The sequence below is a fragment of the Mus caroli genome, unplaced genomic scaffold, assembly GCF_978045245.1.
Source record: "Mus caroli unplaced genomic scaffold, Mus_caroli_1 scaffold_19, whole genome shotgun sequence".
In the NCBI taxonomy this organism is placed as follows: Eukaryota; Metazoa; Chordata; class Mammalia; order Rodentia; family Muridae; genus Mus; species Mus caroli.
Window position 1 is genome coordinate 33,138,310 of NW_028227274.1, and position 15,005 is coordinate 33,153,314.

General features: G+C 47.0%; 1 protein-coding gene across 2 annotated transcripts; it reads right to left on the reverse strand.

The window, feature by feature from the left end:
- Positions 1-3,638: 3,638 nt before the first annotated feature.
- Positions 3,639-12,666, reverse strand: Ecscr (endothelial cell surface expressed chemotaxis and apoptosis regulator). 2 transcript variants are annotated; one of them, XM_085833523.1, is made up of 9 exons: positions 12,557-12,666; positions 8,961-8,999; positions 7,767-7,904; positions 7,343-7,426; positions 6,548-6,655; positions 6,030-6,128; positions 5,785-5,821; positions 4,185-4,281; positions 3,639-3,970 (listed from the first exon to the last, which is right to left on the reverse strand). In XM_085833523.1, the coding sequence occupies exons 1-9, from the start codon at positions 12,660-12,662 to the stop codon at positions 3,938-3,940; spliced, it is 741 nt and encodes a 246-aa protein (XP_085689649.1). In that variant the 5' UTR covers positions 12,663-12,666; the 3' UTR covers positions 3,639-3,937. The 2 variants fall into 2 exon arrangements, with proteins under 2 accessions (XP_085689649.1, XP_021006201.1); XM_021150542.3 differs by having other exon boundaries at positions 6,548-6,658.
- Positions 12,667-15,005: the final 2,339 nt, after the last annotated feature.

Here is a 15,005-nt window from a genome sequence, read left to right on the forward strand (position 1 = left end):
TTCCTTTCTTTCTTTCTTTCTTTCTTTCTTTCTTTCTTTCTTTCTTTCTCTTTCAGGATTTATTTATTTTATATATGTGAGTGCTCTTTCTTCATGTACACTTTCATACCAGAAGAGGGCATCAGACAGAACATATTATAGATAGTTATGAGCTACCATGTGGTTGCTGGGAAATGAACTCAGGGCTTCTGGAAGACCAGCTGGTACTTTTTTTTTTTTTATTATATGTAAGTACACTGTTGCTGTCTTCAGACACTCCAGAAGAGAGAGTCAGATTTCGTTACGGATGGTTGTGAGCCACCATGTGGTTGCTGGGATTTGAACTCCGGACCTTCGGAAGAGCAGTCCGGTGCTCTTACCCACTGAGCCATCTCTCCAGCCCCCATAAATACATTTTTTCTAAAAAGAGAAAAAATCATTTTTTATACTTTTCATGAGAAGGGAGATGGCCAAGACTGTTTCTTCTTCCTCTCTTCTATCATTTCGTGAAGTTTAAGCCAGAAGAAAATGGCATTTTGTTTCTGCAGAGCTAGTAAGCAATATACTCTCTGGGTTCTAAACACTCTGCAGATGCACAGGACAGCTGTTTCCTCTATTCTTCCCAAACTCGAATCATAGAAGCAAACACCTATTACTAAGAAAACAGACAGTTCTTTTTCTTTTTTTTTTTTTCTTTTTTTGTTTTTTATTTTTGTTTTGTTTTGTTTTGTTTTGTTTTGTTTTGTTTTTCTTTGTGCAGCCCTGGCTGTTGTGGAACTTGAGGCTGGTCTCGAACTCAGAGATCTGTCTGCCACTGCCTCCCAAGTGCTGGGATTAAAGGTGTGTACAACCATGCCCAGCTGAAGATTTCTTATTTTAGACCTGAGGAAGTATAACACCAATATATGTGCTAACCTGAGAGAGAGAGAGAGAGAGAGAGAGAGAGAGAGAGAGAGAGAGAGAGAGGAGAGAGAGAGACCTTAGTGCCCCCACCCCTACACAAAGAACAAAGAACTACAAGCAACCGAGGGATGCCAGGAGGGGAAGAAATGGACTCCCCCAGGGATGACATTCTAATTGGTGATCCTGTACCAGCTGGATAGAGCCCATCCAGCCCTGCCTGGAATCATATACATGCTAGCAACCACATGGACTCATCAGGTTGTATTTATATACCTAGGCATTTATAGATATCAACAATAACAAAGATAAAAGGCCAAGATTTTGTGCATGTGTGCACTCATGTGTGTGTATATATGTGTGTGTGTGTGTAAGTGTGTACTTTATAGGAGAGATTGGAGGAAGGAAACAGAAGGGGAAATAATTATATAATCATATTTTCATTTTATTTATTTACTTTGGTTTTTTAAGACAGGGTCTCAGACAGTTAGCTCTGACTGACCTATAACTAACTAGCTCTGTAAGACCAGGCTGGTTTCAAACACACAGAGATCCACCTGCCTTTGTTTCTCAAGTGCTGGGATTAAAGTCATGTGCCATCACACCCAGGCTAAATTTTAATTTTTCTATAATTTATTTTTATTTTATGTATGTTAGTGTTTTGCCTGTGAGTATGACTATGAGTCTATGAGAGGGTGTCAGATTTCCTGGAATTGGAGTTACAGACAACTGTGAGCTGCCATGTGGGTTCTGGGAATTGAGCTCTGGTTCTTTGGGAAACGCTGAGCCATCTTTCTAGGCCCCTAAACTGTAATTGTTAAAAAATTAATTTGAGCCAGGCAGTAGTCGTACAGGCCTTTAATCTCAGCACTTGGGAGGCAGAGGCAGGTGGATTTCTGAGTTCGAGGCCAGCCTGGTCTACAGAATTAGTTCTAGGACAGCCAGGGCTATACAGAGAAACCCTGTCTCAAAATTAAACCAAATTTTAAAAAAATTAATTTGAAAATGAATTCTTGCTTGTTTGGCGTGTCTATGTTTCTCTGGGTGGTGCCTGTGGAGGCAGAGAAAGCCTTCAGGGTTTGGCTCTTTTTCTGCCCTGTGGAAACGCTTAGGGATAAACTCAGGTCACCAATCTTGATGTCAGGCTTCCCCAACCAGGCAGCCATCTTGATAGCCTGACTGCATTCATTATTGATGACAACTGGTCACCAGGTACAGCCTGTTGCTTCTGTTGAGGTGGTTACTCAGTGCTACCTCACCTAATAAAACAAGCAAACCTGGGGCCTGGCTGCACAGCTTTGTAATCCTAGATCCTTGGGAGGTTAAGGCAGGTGGACTGTTAAACCCAAGGCCTATTTAACTACAGAATAAGTTCAAGGTTAGTCTGGACAACCTAGTGAGAAGGTCTCAACATTTAAAGTATACCTCATCAATAGAACGCTTACCTGAGGTCTGTTTGGGTTTTCTTTGTTTTTGTTTTTAATGTATATGAGTACACTGTTTCTGTCTTCAGACACACCAGAAGAGGGCAACAGACCTCATTACCAATGGTTGTGAGTCACCGATGGTTGATGGGAATTGAACTCAGGAACTCTGAAAGAGCAGCCAGTGCTCTTAACCTCTGAGCCATCCATCTCTCCAGCCCGCTTATCTGAGTTTTAATCCCTACTATCACACACACAAGAAAATTATTGCCGGGAATGGTGGCGCACACCTTTAGTCCCAGCACTTGGGAGGCAGAGGCAGGTAGATTTCTGAGTTTGAGGCCAGCCTGGTCTACAAAGTGAGTTCCAGGACAGCCAGGGCTATACAGAGAAACCCTGTCTCGAAAAACCAAAACAAAAACAAACAACAACAAAAAAAAAAAACCTCTGTCTCAGAAAAAAAAAAACCAAAAAACAAAAAAAATTGTTAAATTAATAAACAAAAGACAGGCAACAGGCAAACCTAGCAAAAAAAATCCCACTCACACGTCTTCCTAGCTACCTACAGAGGTAGAAAGACGAAGGCATCTCTGTCCTAGGAAAGAAGATACCAAAGTTGCTAGAATGCTACTCAGAAATGTATATAGGGGGCTAGAAGATCCAGGTTCGATTCCCACTACCCACAGAGCAGCTCACAACCACCTGTAACTCCAGTTGCAGGGGATCCATCCCTCTGTGGGTTTCTGCGCACACACACACACACACACACAGTGTAACAGTATATACACGCACATGCACACGCACATGCACACGCACATGCACACACACACGAAAGAAGGAAGGAAGAAAGAGAAAGAGAGAGAGAGAGAAAGGAAGAAAGAAAGAAAGAAAGAAAGGAAGGAAGGAAGGAAGGAAGGAAGGAAGGAAGGAAGAAAGAAAGAAAGAAAGAAAGAAAGAAAGAAAGAAAGAAAGAAAGAAAGAAAGAAAGAAAGAAAGAAAGAAGGCTGGTGAGATGGCTCAGTGGGTAAGAGCACCCAACTGCTCTTCTGAAGGTCCGGAGTTCAAATCCCAGCAACCACATGGTGGCTCACAACCATCTGTAACGAGATCTGACTCTGTCTTCTGGAGTGTCTGAAGACAGCTACAGTGTACTTACATATAATAAATAAATAAATCTTTTTAAAAAAAAAGAAGTTAATTATTAAAAAAAAGTAAGGAAGGAAAGAAAAGAAAAAAGAAAAGAAAAGAAAAGAAAAGAAAAGAAAAGAAAAGAAAAGAAAAGAAAGAAAAGTGGGTAGATGGGAACATAGACCTTAAAAGAAATTGGATTCCAGGTCAGAAAATAATTTTAATTCTAGTAGGATGGACAGTCTACCTCATTATTTCCTTAAGTCTTGCTCTATTGACTCCTCATTCCTGAGTTTCTGAGCAGCAGGAGGAGGGGGAGCAGGCCAAGTGTCTAGCATGGCTTCCAAGTGAGAAGGAGTCTCTTGTGTGGTAGGTTCTTCTGGATCTAGAGGAATCTCATGTCCTTTAGAACTGGGAGCAGGCATGACATCAAATAATTTATGTGTGGTCCGCTGCCTCCCCCAATCTCGTCTCCTCTCCTTCCTCATGGCCAGGGGACAGCCGCATCACACGTGGACCCATGGCAACTCCAGGTCACTCTTAAAGAATATGAAATGCATATGTACAATGAGGAAGGGCGAACCTGGGAGGGGCCAGGTAAGAGAGCAGGGGAGGAAGAGCCTGGGTCTGCAGCCGTGACCTTAGCCTTTCTGGCTAAGGAACCAGAGCCTGAAAATAGGACTGAGGGTGGGGGTGGGGGGGAGGTGAGGAGTGGAGTGGGTGACTGGGGAGGGTAGAACATGTGAGATGCACCTTCTCTGCTGATGTGCCGCCTTTGCTGTTGTTCACGTTGATGTTCCTCATGGAGATGAGTGTGATGCTGTCTTTCTCTCCATTGGCTGTGGAGCAGCTGGGATGGGAAGGAGCCAGGGTTAGAGAGAAGAAAGGATGGAGGACCAGGGAGTAAAGGGGCCACGGAGCACTAGGCCTTCAGTCCTCATGCCAGAAAACTCCACTTTGGGATGGATAATAAGAAAATTAGAATGTGGGCTGGTGAGATGGCTCAGCGGTTAAGAGCACTAACTGTTCTTCTGAAGGACCTGAGTTCAAATCTCAGCAACCACATGGTGGCTCACAACCATCGGTAATGAAATCTAAGGACCTCTTCTGGAGTGTCTGAGGATAGCTACAGTAGTCTTACATATAACAATAAATAAATCTTTGGGCCAGAGGGAGCAGAGGTACTGGGTTCAATTCCCAGCAACCTCATGATGGCTTACATCCATCTGTACAGCTACAGTGTACTCATATACATAAAAAATAAATAAATATTTTTAAAAAAGAAAGAAAATGAGAATGTGGTCTGAAACCCACGAGACTTGTATTTAAACCTCATTTATTTCTGTTCTTTTTCAAGCTGGGTTGGTGCTTTACAACTATAAGCCCAGCCAGGTTGCTGGTGTACAAGTGTAAGCCTAGCACTTGGTAGGTAAGAGGTAGGAAGATAGGGGATTCAGGGTCATCCTCAGCTATATAATGAGTTCAAAGCCAGCCCAGGCTCTTTCTTAACAGAGCAAAACAAGGAGGAAGAGGAGGAGAAGGAAGACGAGGAGGAGAAAGAGGGGGAGGAGGAGAAGGGGGAAGAGGAGGAGGGGGAGGAGGAGGGGGGAGGAGAAGGAAGACGAGGATGAGGAAGAGGGGGAGGAGGAGGAGGAAGAGGGGGAGGGGGGGAGGAGGAGGAGGAGAAACCTGTTTTTCCTATCTACTAGTGTTTGATCTTGACCAAGTTACAACTTGTCCTGCTCCAGGTTCCCAAGCATGCTTCATGTTTCAGAGAAGAGGAAAAAAAAAATGCTGTAAAGATTTTCAGTAAGATCACAATTTGTATGTTGTTGTGTATGGTATATAATAGATTTCTAGTTTGGTTTTTCAAGACAGGGTTTCTCTCTATAGCCCTGGCTGTCCTGGAGCTCACTCTGTAGACCAGACTGATCTTGAACTCAGAGATCCGACTGCCTCTGCCTCCCAAGTGCTGGGATTAAAAGCATACGTCACCACAACACCTGCCTTCAGAGTAGGTTTTCAACAAGTTTCTTCAGCTTAGAGAGGATATATCTTATATCGGAATCTGTATTTTCATGAAGAGGCCACAGAAGCTGAGCCCTGGTGCTGAACACCCTCACTTGTCTCTGCTGAGCCTGGCAGCCTGCTTCAGTGACGACTGCAGAATTGTGGGGCATATGTCTTCAAGTGCTATGAATGGGTATAGTATGTGGTGGGAAGCAGAAGTGTGTGTGTGTGTGTGTGTGTGTGTGTGTGTGTGTGTGTACAGAAGGCAGAGAGAATTGTTTTCCTCTTGGGGTAAAGGGATTTGGAATGAGAAGATTTCTCTCGTGAGTTTCTAAAATCTTACCTTTCAGACAGCCCTGAACTCCCTGGTTTCTGTGGATCTGTAAAATCCCAAGGGCACAGATTAGGGTCATACGCTGTCGCTCAAATGTCCAGCTTCTCCTCAGAGCCCACCCAAGCTCACCTCCCCAACTCATCAAATGCTGCTTTTGTGTCATTCCCTCCCTTGGCCCAGATGCCATCAGCCTGAACCCCCTGCTCAGGCTCCTGAAGCACAAGGGTCAAAGGAGCCTAGGTCAAGACAATTACCTTCAGACTCCTTGTTCTTCCGACACTTAAATCTTAGACTGACCACACTGACCAGGACGATCACTACAACCACCAGGATGACAATGAAGCTGATGACACCTGAGCAGGGAAGAGATGGGAGCAGGAGGAAGAGGTGGAACAATAAGGATGAGTCTGGAGTTCCCTGACACAGGTAAGTGCCTGTGTGTGCGCGCATGCATGTGTGCATGTGTGTGTTTGTGTGTGTTCGTGTGCACACTATATATTTGCTCTGAGAGTGAAGTGGATTCTGCTTATCTTGGAAACATGAGTAATCTATTAGCTGGTTCCCTTAACTAATGTGGACCACTTAGCCTAGCTACATCATCCATAGCAACATGGAGCCCAAGAAAGCCAAAACCCTTCCATTACGGCCTTGCTTATCAGCAAGTCCATCCCAGAGTGAATGGGTGAGATTTGAACTTGCATCTTAACCAGAGTCTAAGTCAGTCCTGAGGTGGAGTCCCCTCTCATGCCCCATCCCCACTGCCATCTCTCACCAAAGGCAGCCACCGTTAGCACTGACTCTGATGTGGGGGTAGGCAGGGTGGTCATCTCTTTTGTCTGAAGGCTGGTGGGTTCTGGACTGGGAGTCGCATCCAGAGATTCTTCTGAAATAGAGTGGGTGTTGGTGCATCAGTGCAGGGCACTGCTGAGTCCTGGCAAAGAGAATCAGCTCCTTTCCTGATGCCCTGAGGTGAGAGCTTGCATAGAGCTAACAGCTCACATAAAAAGACTCACTCTGGCCACAACCAACCCCCTGAAGACCGAGGATGCAGAGCTCACATCTCCACACGAGTACCTCGGCCAGTTGCTCACATTACTGTTTTCAGAGAACTCTAGAAAGGTTAAGATGCTTCCCATCCCCATGTGGTACCCAGAAGAAAGGATTTATGCTGCAGAAACAGGGAAACCATACTGGGCAAAGCAGAACTGTCTGTGCTATGCCAACAGTTGAAGATGGGAGGAAAGAAGACATTGGCCTAAAGGGTCAGGGTGCCAAGGCAAGGGACATAGGTTTCTGGCCCTCTTAAAATGATATTGGGCTAGCTAAATGGCTCAACAGGTAAAGTGCTTGCAACCAAAGCTGGTAGCCTAAGTTCAATCCCTATGACCTACATGGTTGAAGGATAGGACCAATGTCACATTTTTCTTCCCTTGCACAAGTCAAGTACCCTCAGACCTATTTTCTACCCTTTAGAATATTTCCTTATTTGTATGAGTGTGCAATGTCCAAGGACCAAAAGAGTATTTAAAAGAAAGGGTTATAGACTGAGAACACACACTGGACATACCTCCTCTCCTGCTGCTGCTGCTGCTGCTGCTGCTGCTGCTGCTGCTGCTGCTGCTGCTGCTGCTGCTTTCTGGGGTTCCTGTGCCTGCACCAGAAACAAATGGCCAAGATGGAGAATCCCATCTCTCCCAACATACTCTGAGAAGGGTCTAGCCCTTTCTCAACCCTTCCCATTTCTCTCCTCCATCTGTTCTTTTCTCATTCCCCATCAGGAGTGTTTAACCTTTACTGTGACCAGATCCAACTCCATTTCTACTTCTTCCCAGTGCTTTCTTGTAATTTCCCAAACCAGGGTACCACTGATGTAGTTACTAGACTTAAGAGCCTCCACTCCCACACTGAGGGCACCCGACTAAAGGAAGTAAACACCTATCCAGGCATATCTAGGGCCCATCACCTCCTGCCCGCCTGCCCTGGATACTCACCAGGTCCCAGTGTGTGCTTCTGTGGCTGGAAGGACATCAAGTCAGGCAAGGAAAGGGACTGTTTATCCATGGTGCTTGACCTTGGTGTCACAGGCTGATTGGATACCAAGGAGACCTGAGATGACTTCTGTAGAATTTCTGTGGATAGGCAAGTACATGTGACCAGCTCAGAGTGTCAGCTATAATATGCACAGAGAGTCCAAAATATTCTTTCTTTCTAGTCCTTTTCTTGTGTGTGGTGCTAGTGATTAAACGCCGCAGGATGTCTTTCATACTGGACAAGCACTGTGCCCCAGAGCTACAGCCACAGCCCTCCTTTGTCAACGCCTTCAATTCCTGGAGGACCTGTTCTCTGGCTCGCCCCTGAGCTTGGGAAGGTCTTTCCCTCCCTCCACCCCACAGTCTCCCCTTGTTCATCTCACTCCTTTGCTGACTCAGGTCTCTGGGCTGTTCTCAGTTCCCATAGGAAGGGCCCCTAGAGATGACGTCTGAAGAGGCTGACATCCAGATGGGCCCAGTGACACCCGTTCCTGCTCCCTTGCTCTGGAATCACCAGTGTGAGACCCTGTTTGCCTGTCCCTTCTGCCACAGGCTCTGCATCCTCCTGCAGAGCCCAAACTGTGTCTTGCTCCTCCGGGGCCTTTGCTGACCACCATCAGCAGTCTCAGCAGCTGCATACCTAGGGTAACAGTGCTGAGCCAAAGCCCCGGGCCGCCAGGCTCTGAGGAAGATCTGTCTTCTGCAAGGACAGAGCAGATGGGGAGAGCAAATGGAGACCCCAGGATCAAGTAGGTCTGAATGGCTGGAGGTGAGCATGGGAGGGTAGAGGTGGCCTTCTCTGCAGCTGCACCCATTCACTAAGCTGAGAGAAACTGGCTGGGGGCTCAGGCTCCTGAAAAGCCCTAAAACACATCACTTGAGGGGTCTGCTACTGTACCCTCCAGCTGTTCTGTGCCCTTCTCTTTGTCTCTGAAGCTAGATTTGTTGTTGTTTGTTTGTTTTCCTCTTTTCCTCTGACTAGTTATCTTCTCCCTCTTCCAGGCATGTTGGGTGAGGCCAGTTGAGTGAGCCCCAGAGACCTTTGGCCCAAGCTCCTCTCACCTGCTTTCAGTGAAAAAGAGAGACCCGAGCCCCCTCCTCCAATACCTTCCTAAACTCTTAGGCACAGATGCTAGAGTAGACCCCAAATCTTACCCTGCAAGGTCTGAGTTGTCGTAGGTTGAGAGCTGTAGGCTGTGAGAGAAAACAAAAGTACACAGACTATGAAGGGGCATGGTGGCACACGTCTTTAATCCCAGAACTCAGGAGGCAGAAGTAGGCAGATCTCTGAATTCAAGGCCGTCCTGGTCTATAGAGTGAGTTCCAGGACAGCCAGGACTACATAGAGAAACCCTGTCTCAAAACAAAACAAAACAAAACAAAACAAAACAAAACAAAACAAAACAAAACAAAACAAAACACAGATTGTTTTGGTAACTGCTGAGCAGAGCCCATGAGAGAAACTAGGGGTTTTTTTTGGCTGTCTAAACCGTCCATACTAGAAGGCAGACACGCTTGGCAGGGAATTACAGAATAAGGGCTTGTCACCATCACCTCTCAGTTCAGAGTCCTAGAGTCTTCTACTGTGTCTTCAGTCCTTAATAGTTATCTTAGCACCCTGACACAAGACTAGGGGACAGTTATTCAAACTAGTGACACATCTGACCAAACACACAGAACTCTGGGTCTCTGGGTCTCTGGGTCTATGCACTACTGGTCCACTTGTTTCCTCCTGTGAAAACTGTCATTTTGGCTCCAATCTAAAGGAAGGGGAGAGGAAGGTAAATGAAATTGGGTAGAGTTTAGGACTCACATTGCCTTGTGCCTGCTTTCACATTCTCCCTCTCCCTCTCCCTCCTCTCCCTCCTCTCCCTCCTCTCCCTCTCCCTCCTCTCCCTCCTCTCCCTCCTCTCCCTCTCCCTCCTCTCCCTCCTCTCCCTCTCCCTCCTCTCCCCCTCCCTCCTCTCCCTCCTCCCCCTCCCTCTCCCTCCTCCCCCTCCTTTTCCCCCTCCCCCTCCCTCTCCCTCTCTCTTCCTCTCCTCTCCCCTCTCCTCCCCGCACCCCTCCCTAACCAGAGGTAATGCCCTGCCTTGGAAACAAGTTCTGAGGTATGTCCAACAGGAGAGGAAGCGCTGAAAGGAGTGACAGGTTCACTCTCACAGGCAGAGGCAAGTTAAAAAGTGGTGTTCTAGTCTAACCCCAGGGAGAGGAGGTCATCGGCAGCCACTTTTGGAGCTCTTGTTAGCTATTCTGTTTGTTCACATGTGTGTTTGTAGCCTCGGCATAGATATGCAATGCTTTTATGTGTTGGGGGGGGGGGGGCTGGAAGGTCAGGTTATGTTTGCTCACTTTCCACAGTGAAATCACTCTTGAAACGTATGAACAATGTGAAAGGAAAACAGGGAAACGGAACCGCCCATCTGGAGCTGCTCCCTCCACACAGGCTGGAACTGAGGTGGCTGCTCTTTTCTTCATTAGTGCAGCATCAGACCCAGGCCCCTAAAGGACTGAGGCAGCTGAGTTCCAGGGGCCCAACCCAAGCATGGCAGCCTGCTGGTCTGTTTGTTTTCCTTAAGGCCTTACTGTTCCTCCAAGGAGTGATCCACACTATCCACGTGAAGGGATCCACACTTGGATACTGTGGAATTGTTTGCAAGCCAAAGCTTACCCAACCCTGAGATGCGTTTTTCCAGGTCAAGATCTCTCACATTCCTGCTCCTTTGTGGGTAGAGATTCCACACAGAGGTAAATATTACAGGAATCCCAGGCTAGGAAAAACCCTTTCTAGCACGGGATGAGCCTGGGCTAACCCTTTGCATCCAAAACCTCTGAAGACAATTGCTTCCTGTTAAAGCACCGAATACATTTCATAGTAGTTCAGGGAGGACTTGAAGTCTGAGTGCACCTCTCTAAATATATCTAGAAGATGATCTGTAAGTCTTTGAGGAGTTCCCAGGGCGCAAGCATCAAGTTGGGAAGGCCTGAGCTCTCTGCCCTTACCCGACTCCTGCCAACTTGCCATCTAGAAAGATTCTTTGTAAGCAGAGGGGACTTGAGGAATACGTTCTTCTGTAGGCTGGTGACAGACCAGGGGACATGCAGACACCCAAAGAGCTGTGGCCACAGAACTCCTAACTTTGCTGACCTCTGCTTCCTAATCCCTACCTGCTTCATTTCCTTCCAGTCTAACCATGCCCACGCCCCTGTTTTCCTCAGCAGCATAGTTTAGGGTTGAAAAGCATTGGGGATGTAGCTCAGTGGTGGAGCACTTACCTAGCATGTGTGAGCTTGGGTGAGGCCCTAGGATCAATCTCCAACACAAGAGAAAAAAATAAATAAATAAAAAGCGGGGAATTTGAGTTCTGGCTTCACTCACGGCCTGAGCTGGACCTGGCCTCTCTGGAATGTGAGAGACTGAGGTATAATTCTGCATAAGCCCTGTGCTGGATTCTCAGCATCACACCACTGGGGTGGGGTCGGGGAGAGCCTCCGAGGTTGTTGAGGGGAAAAGAAAATACATACAAAGCCCACAGCCCCTGACAACACTTGCTCAATCGGTGCTAGATGTTGAAATTTTTGCCCCATTCTCTTGATTTCTCCAAATCTAAAAACTGGCTGACTCTCCACAGTCAGAGCCCCTGTGTTGGCATGAATGTGATTGTCTCTCTAGACAATTCCTCAGCCATCACAATGATGCTGACAACTGCTGTGAACTCCCAGCTGAAGAAGTTGGGCAAGCTAGGGTGCCAGTGGGTTAGACAAAGTCTAGGCTGGCGTTAGGGAAGGCTGTGCATTAGGAGGGCCTGCGGAATCCCTCATAAATGTCCCACACTAACCTCTGACTCTCCCCTGTGGGAGTTGATGGGCAAGAAGGGGTGTCAGCATTGACCCAAGCCCGTGGGCTTCCAGAGAAATGTCTCGAAGCATTTTCTGGAACACAAACCCTTTCTCCTGAGCACTCTGGCCCATCTTGCCAATACCTGGTATACAGCCTCAGATGTAGTCCACACAGGACCAGGGGTGGGGCAGGGCGGGGCGGGTGACAAAGGGAAGTTGCTGCCCTGTGAATCAGAGTGTCCTGGACTTCTTTCTCATGGTTCCCAGCAATGGCTCCCTAATTAGAGGATCCTGCCTCAAGACCCCACTCACGACTGCCAGCGACAATCTGAGAGGTCGAATTCCAGTCACCTCAACCAGTCCCTGTGCTGTGTATATATCCTCCTTGATAAAGTGTTCTTTGTGTCTAACCAGAAACCCTCTTGATGTGATTTGAGATTAAAGTCAGCATTTGAAATTCAAAGGTTGTAATTCTTCATAGGTAATGGCAGAAGAGAAGATGAGCTGGAAAGCCCGAGGTGCAGACCATTTTCTGCTAGAACTTTCCACAGAGTGATCATAGTGCCTGTATCAGTAGAGTATTGACAGGGCAGCCACAGATTTCTCCTGCTCCTATACTCCTTAGAAAGAACTTTCAGGGTCTGTCATTCATCAAGCCAACCACTTCCCACCTTTCTAGGGGCCAGACTCCATGGGGGAGCCGTAGAAAATATCCTAACAGCCTAACAGTCTGTTTAACCGGGGTGGTAATTCCCATCCTCCAGGCCAGCCCATCCCTTTCATGGAAAGGTTCTGGAATTTCCCTTCTTCAGGCAGAGCGCTGGATAGGAACATGTTGGGGGGGGGGCAGGAGGGGGAAGAAGTGGGGAGGAGGAGGGGAGGCCTGCTGGAGAAAACCGGCACGTGCATCTTACCTTGGAGCAGGAGTAAACCGAGGATTGCTGAACCCAGCCTCATGGCTCCGCTGGTCCCCAGATCAGCTGGGTGTGTAGCAGGCTCCTCAGTGTATTCTCTGTCCATAGTAGAGAAGAGAGAGGGAGTACTGGGGTGAGATGGGGCGGGGTCAGGGGCGGGGGCTGGCTCTCCAGGAGCTTCCTGTCAAAGAATAGAAGGAAACAGATTGGGACTGGCTCCAGGGGCCCCCCGGTTCAGCACACAGCCCAGATGAGGATGTCAGCCGGAGCAGTGGTTGTGGGGACTGGAGAGGGCCTTTCTGGGTTCTGTGCATAATAACCAGTGATGACAGTTTGCCCCCAACACTACCTTCCTCTCTGGGGGACCCTTCAGGTCCTTCCCTGCAGCACCTGCGTTTCCCCAAAGCCCACTGTTGCCGATGCTTGTCTCCAAGGACCCAGCTCTACGTTCGACCCACCAGCTGCCCATGCTCAGTAGACTATGAATTCTCCACATTCCTCTCCCCACTCAGGGCCTTCAGTCCAGATGGGACTTCCAGCATCTGTTAGGGAGGCCTTACAAGCAAGCTTGTTATTCCTGATAGAAAAACAAGAGGTGGGATGGGCAAAGAGCTCAGTGGGTAAAGAACTAGCCTCGAAAGCATGAACTCTTATCCCAGCACCCTCATAGAAAGCCAAGCAAGGTGGGCTGACCTGAAATCCCATTACAGGGGGAGGCAGAGTCAGGTGAATCCTGGGGCTCATTGGCCCTCTAGCCTAATTGGTGAGCCCCAGGTTCCTGTGAAGGACCCTATCTCAAAATAAATAAATAAATAAACAAACAAACAAGTAGACAGCTTCTGAGGAACAATATTTGAGGGTGACTTCTGGCTTTTGTATAGACACATGCACAAGCACCCGCGCATGCTCGAGCGCACACACACACACACACACACACACACACACACACACACACACCCGACACATGACAGGCATACCCCCTGGCCTCCCTAGCCCCCTCAGGCTAGGTGTTTGTTACCTATGGTTGGAGAATGCCCTGTCCTTACCCTCCATAGCATGCCCCAGGTTCTCACTTTCTCACTGCAGGCCAGTAGTATTCCTACACTAAACTCACCATACAGAAAGGCCCCAGAACATACTTACTGAAGTCAATCTAAAACATTTAAAAGTATGAGAAAAAAATGAAGAACAGAGATATCTGATATATACTACTTCTGTTTGTTTGTTTGTTCCTTTGTTCATTTGTTTATGGTTTTTCTAGACCAGGTTTTTCTCAGTGGAGCTCTGACTGTCCTGGACTGTCTCTGTAGATCAGGCTGGCTTTGAACTCAGTGATCCCACTGTCTTTGCCCTCCTGAGTGCTTGGATCAAAAGTATGCATCATCACACCGTTCCTTAAGGTTTTCTTTTTAAGGCTTTTTGTTTGGTTTTTGCTGTTGTTTTGTTTTGCTTTGTTCTGTTTTGTTTTTTGAGACAGTTTTCTCTATTGTGCAACTCTAGCTACCCTGGAACTTAATATATAGACCAAGCTGGCCTCAGACTTACAGATATCCACTGGCCTCTGTCTTCCAGGTGCTTTTTAGGGCCTGGAAAGATGACTCCGTGGCTAAGAGCACTGATTTTTCTTGCAGAAGACCCAGATTCAATTCTCAGCACTCACGTGGCAGGTCACAACCATCCCTAGCTCCAGTTCTGGGCATCCAGTGTCCTCTTCTAGCCTTCCCGACGCTAAGGCATGCATATGATACAGAGACATACTAGCAGGCAAATACCCATCACTTAAAATTAAATATAAGGAGATGAATGGGGGGCTGGAGAGATGGCTCAGTAGTTAAGAGAACTGACTATTCTTCCAGAGGTCCTGAGTTCAAATCCCAGCAACCGCATGGTGGCTCACAACCATTAATAGGGGTCTGGTGCCCTCTTCTGGATATGTCTGAACAGAACAATGGTGTTGTACTCATATGTACAAAATAAATAAATAAATCTAAAAAAAAAAAGGAGATGAGTGGGATTGTGGTACATGATGCGGAAATTCACAACGAATCAATAAAAAGTTTTTAAAAATCTAAATCAAATTTGAAAAAAATAAAGATTTTATTTTTATTGATGTGTGTCCGTGTAAGTGTATGCCGCATGTACACAGGGGCCAGTAGAAGGTATCAATCTTCCCTGGAGCTAGAATTACAGGTAACTGAGAGCCACCTGACATGAACCAAACTCAGAGCCTCTGGAAGGGCAGCAAGAGCTCAGACGGACGAGCCTTCTCTCAAATCTCTGGGGGTTTTGTTTTGTTTGTTGTTTAAATTTTACTTTTTTCCTCTTAAAGATTTATTTGTATTTTTAATGTTATGGGTGTTTGGCCTGAGTGTATATAGTCTGTGTACCACATGCATGCAGTGCACTCACAGGCCAGAAGAGGGCGATGGAGGCTGGCTGGTATATAGGT

Coding starts and splice junctions, on each gene's coding strand:
- Ecscr (XM_021150542.3), bottom strand. CDS start 12,662: ATGGACAGAGAATACACTGAGGAGCCTGCTACACACCCAGCTGATCTG. Junction 7,427..7,766: donor GAAGCACACACTGGGACCTG/GTGAGTATCCAG, acceptor TTTCTGGTGCAG/GCACAGGAACCCCAGAAAGC. Junction 4,282..5,784: donor AGTTCAGGGCTGTCTGAAAG/GTAAGATTTTAG, acceptor TTCCCATCCCAG/CTGCTCCACAGCCAATGGAG.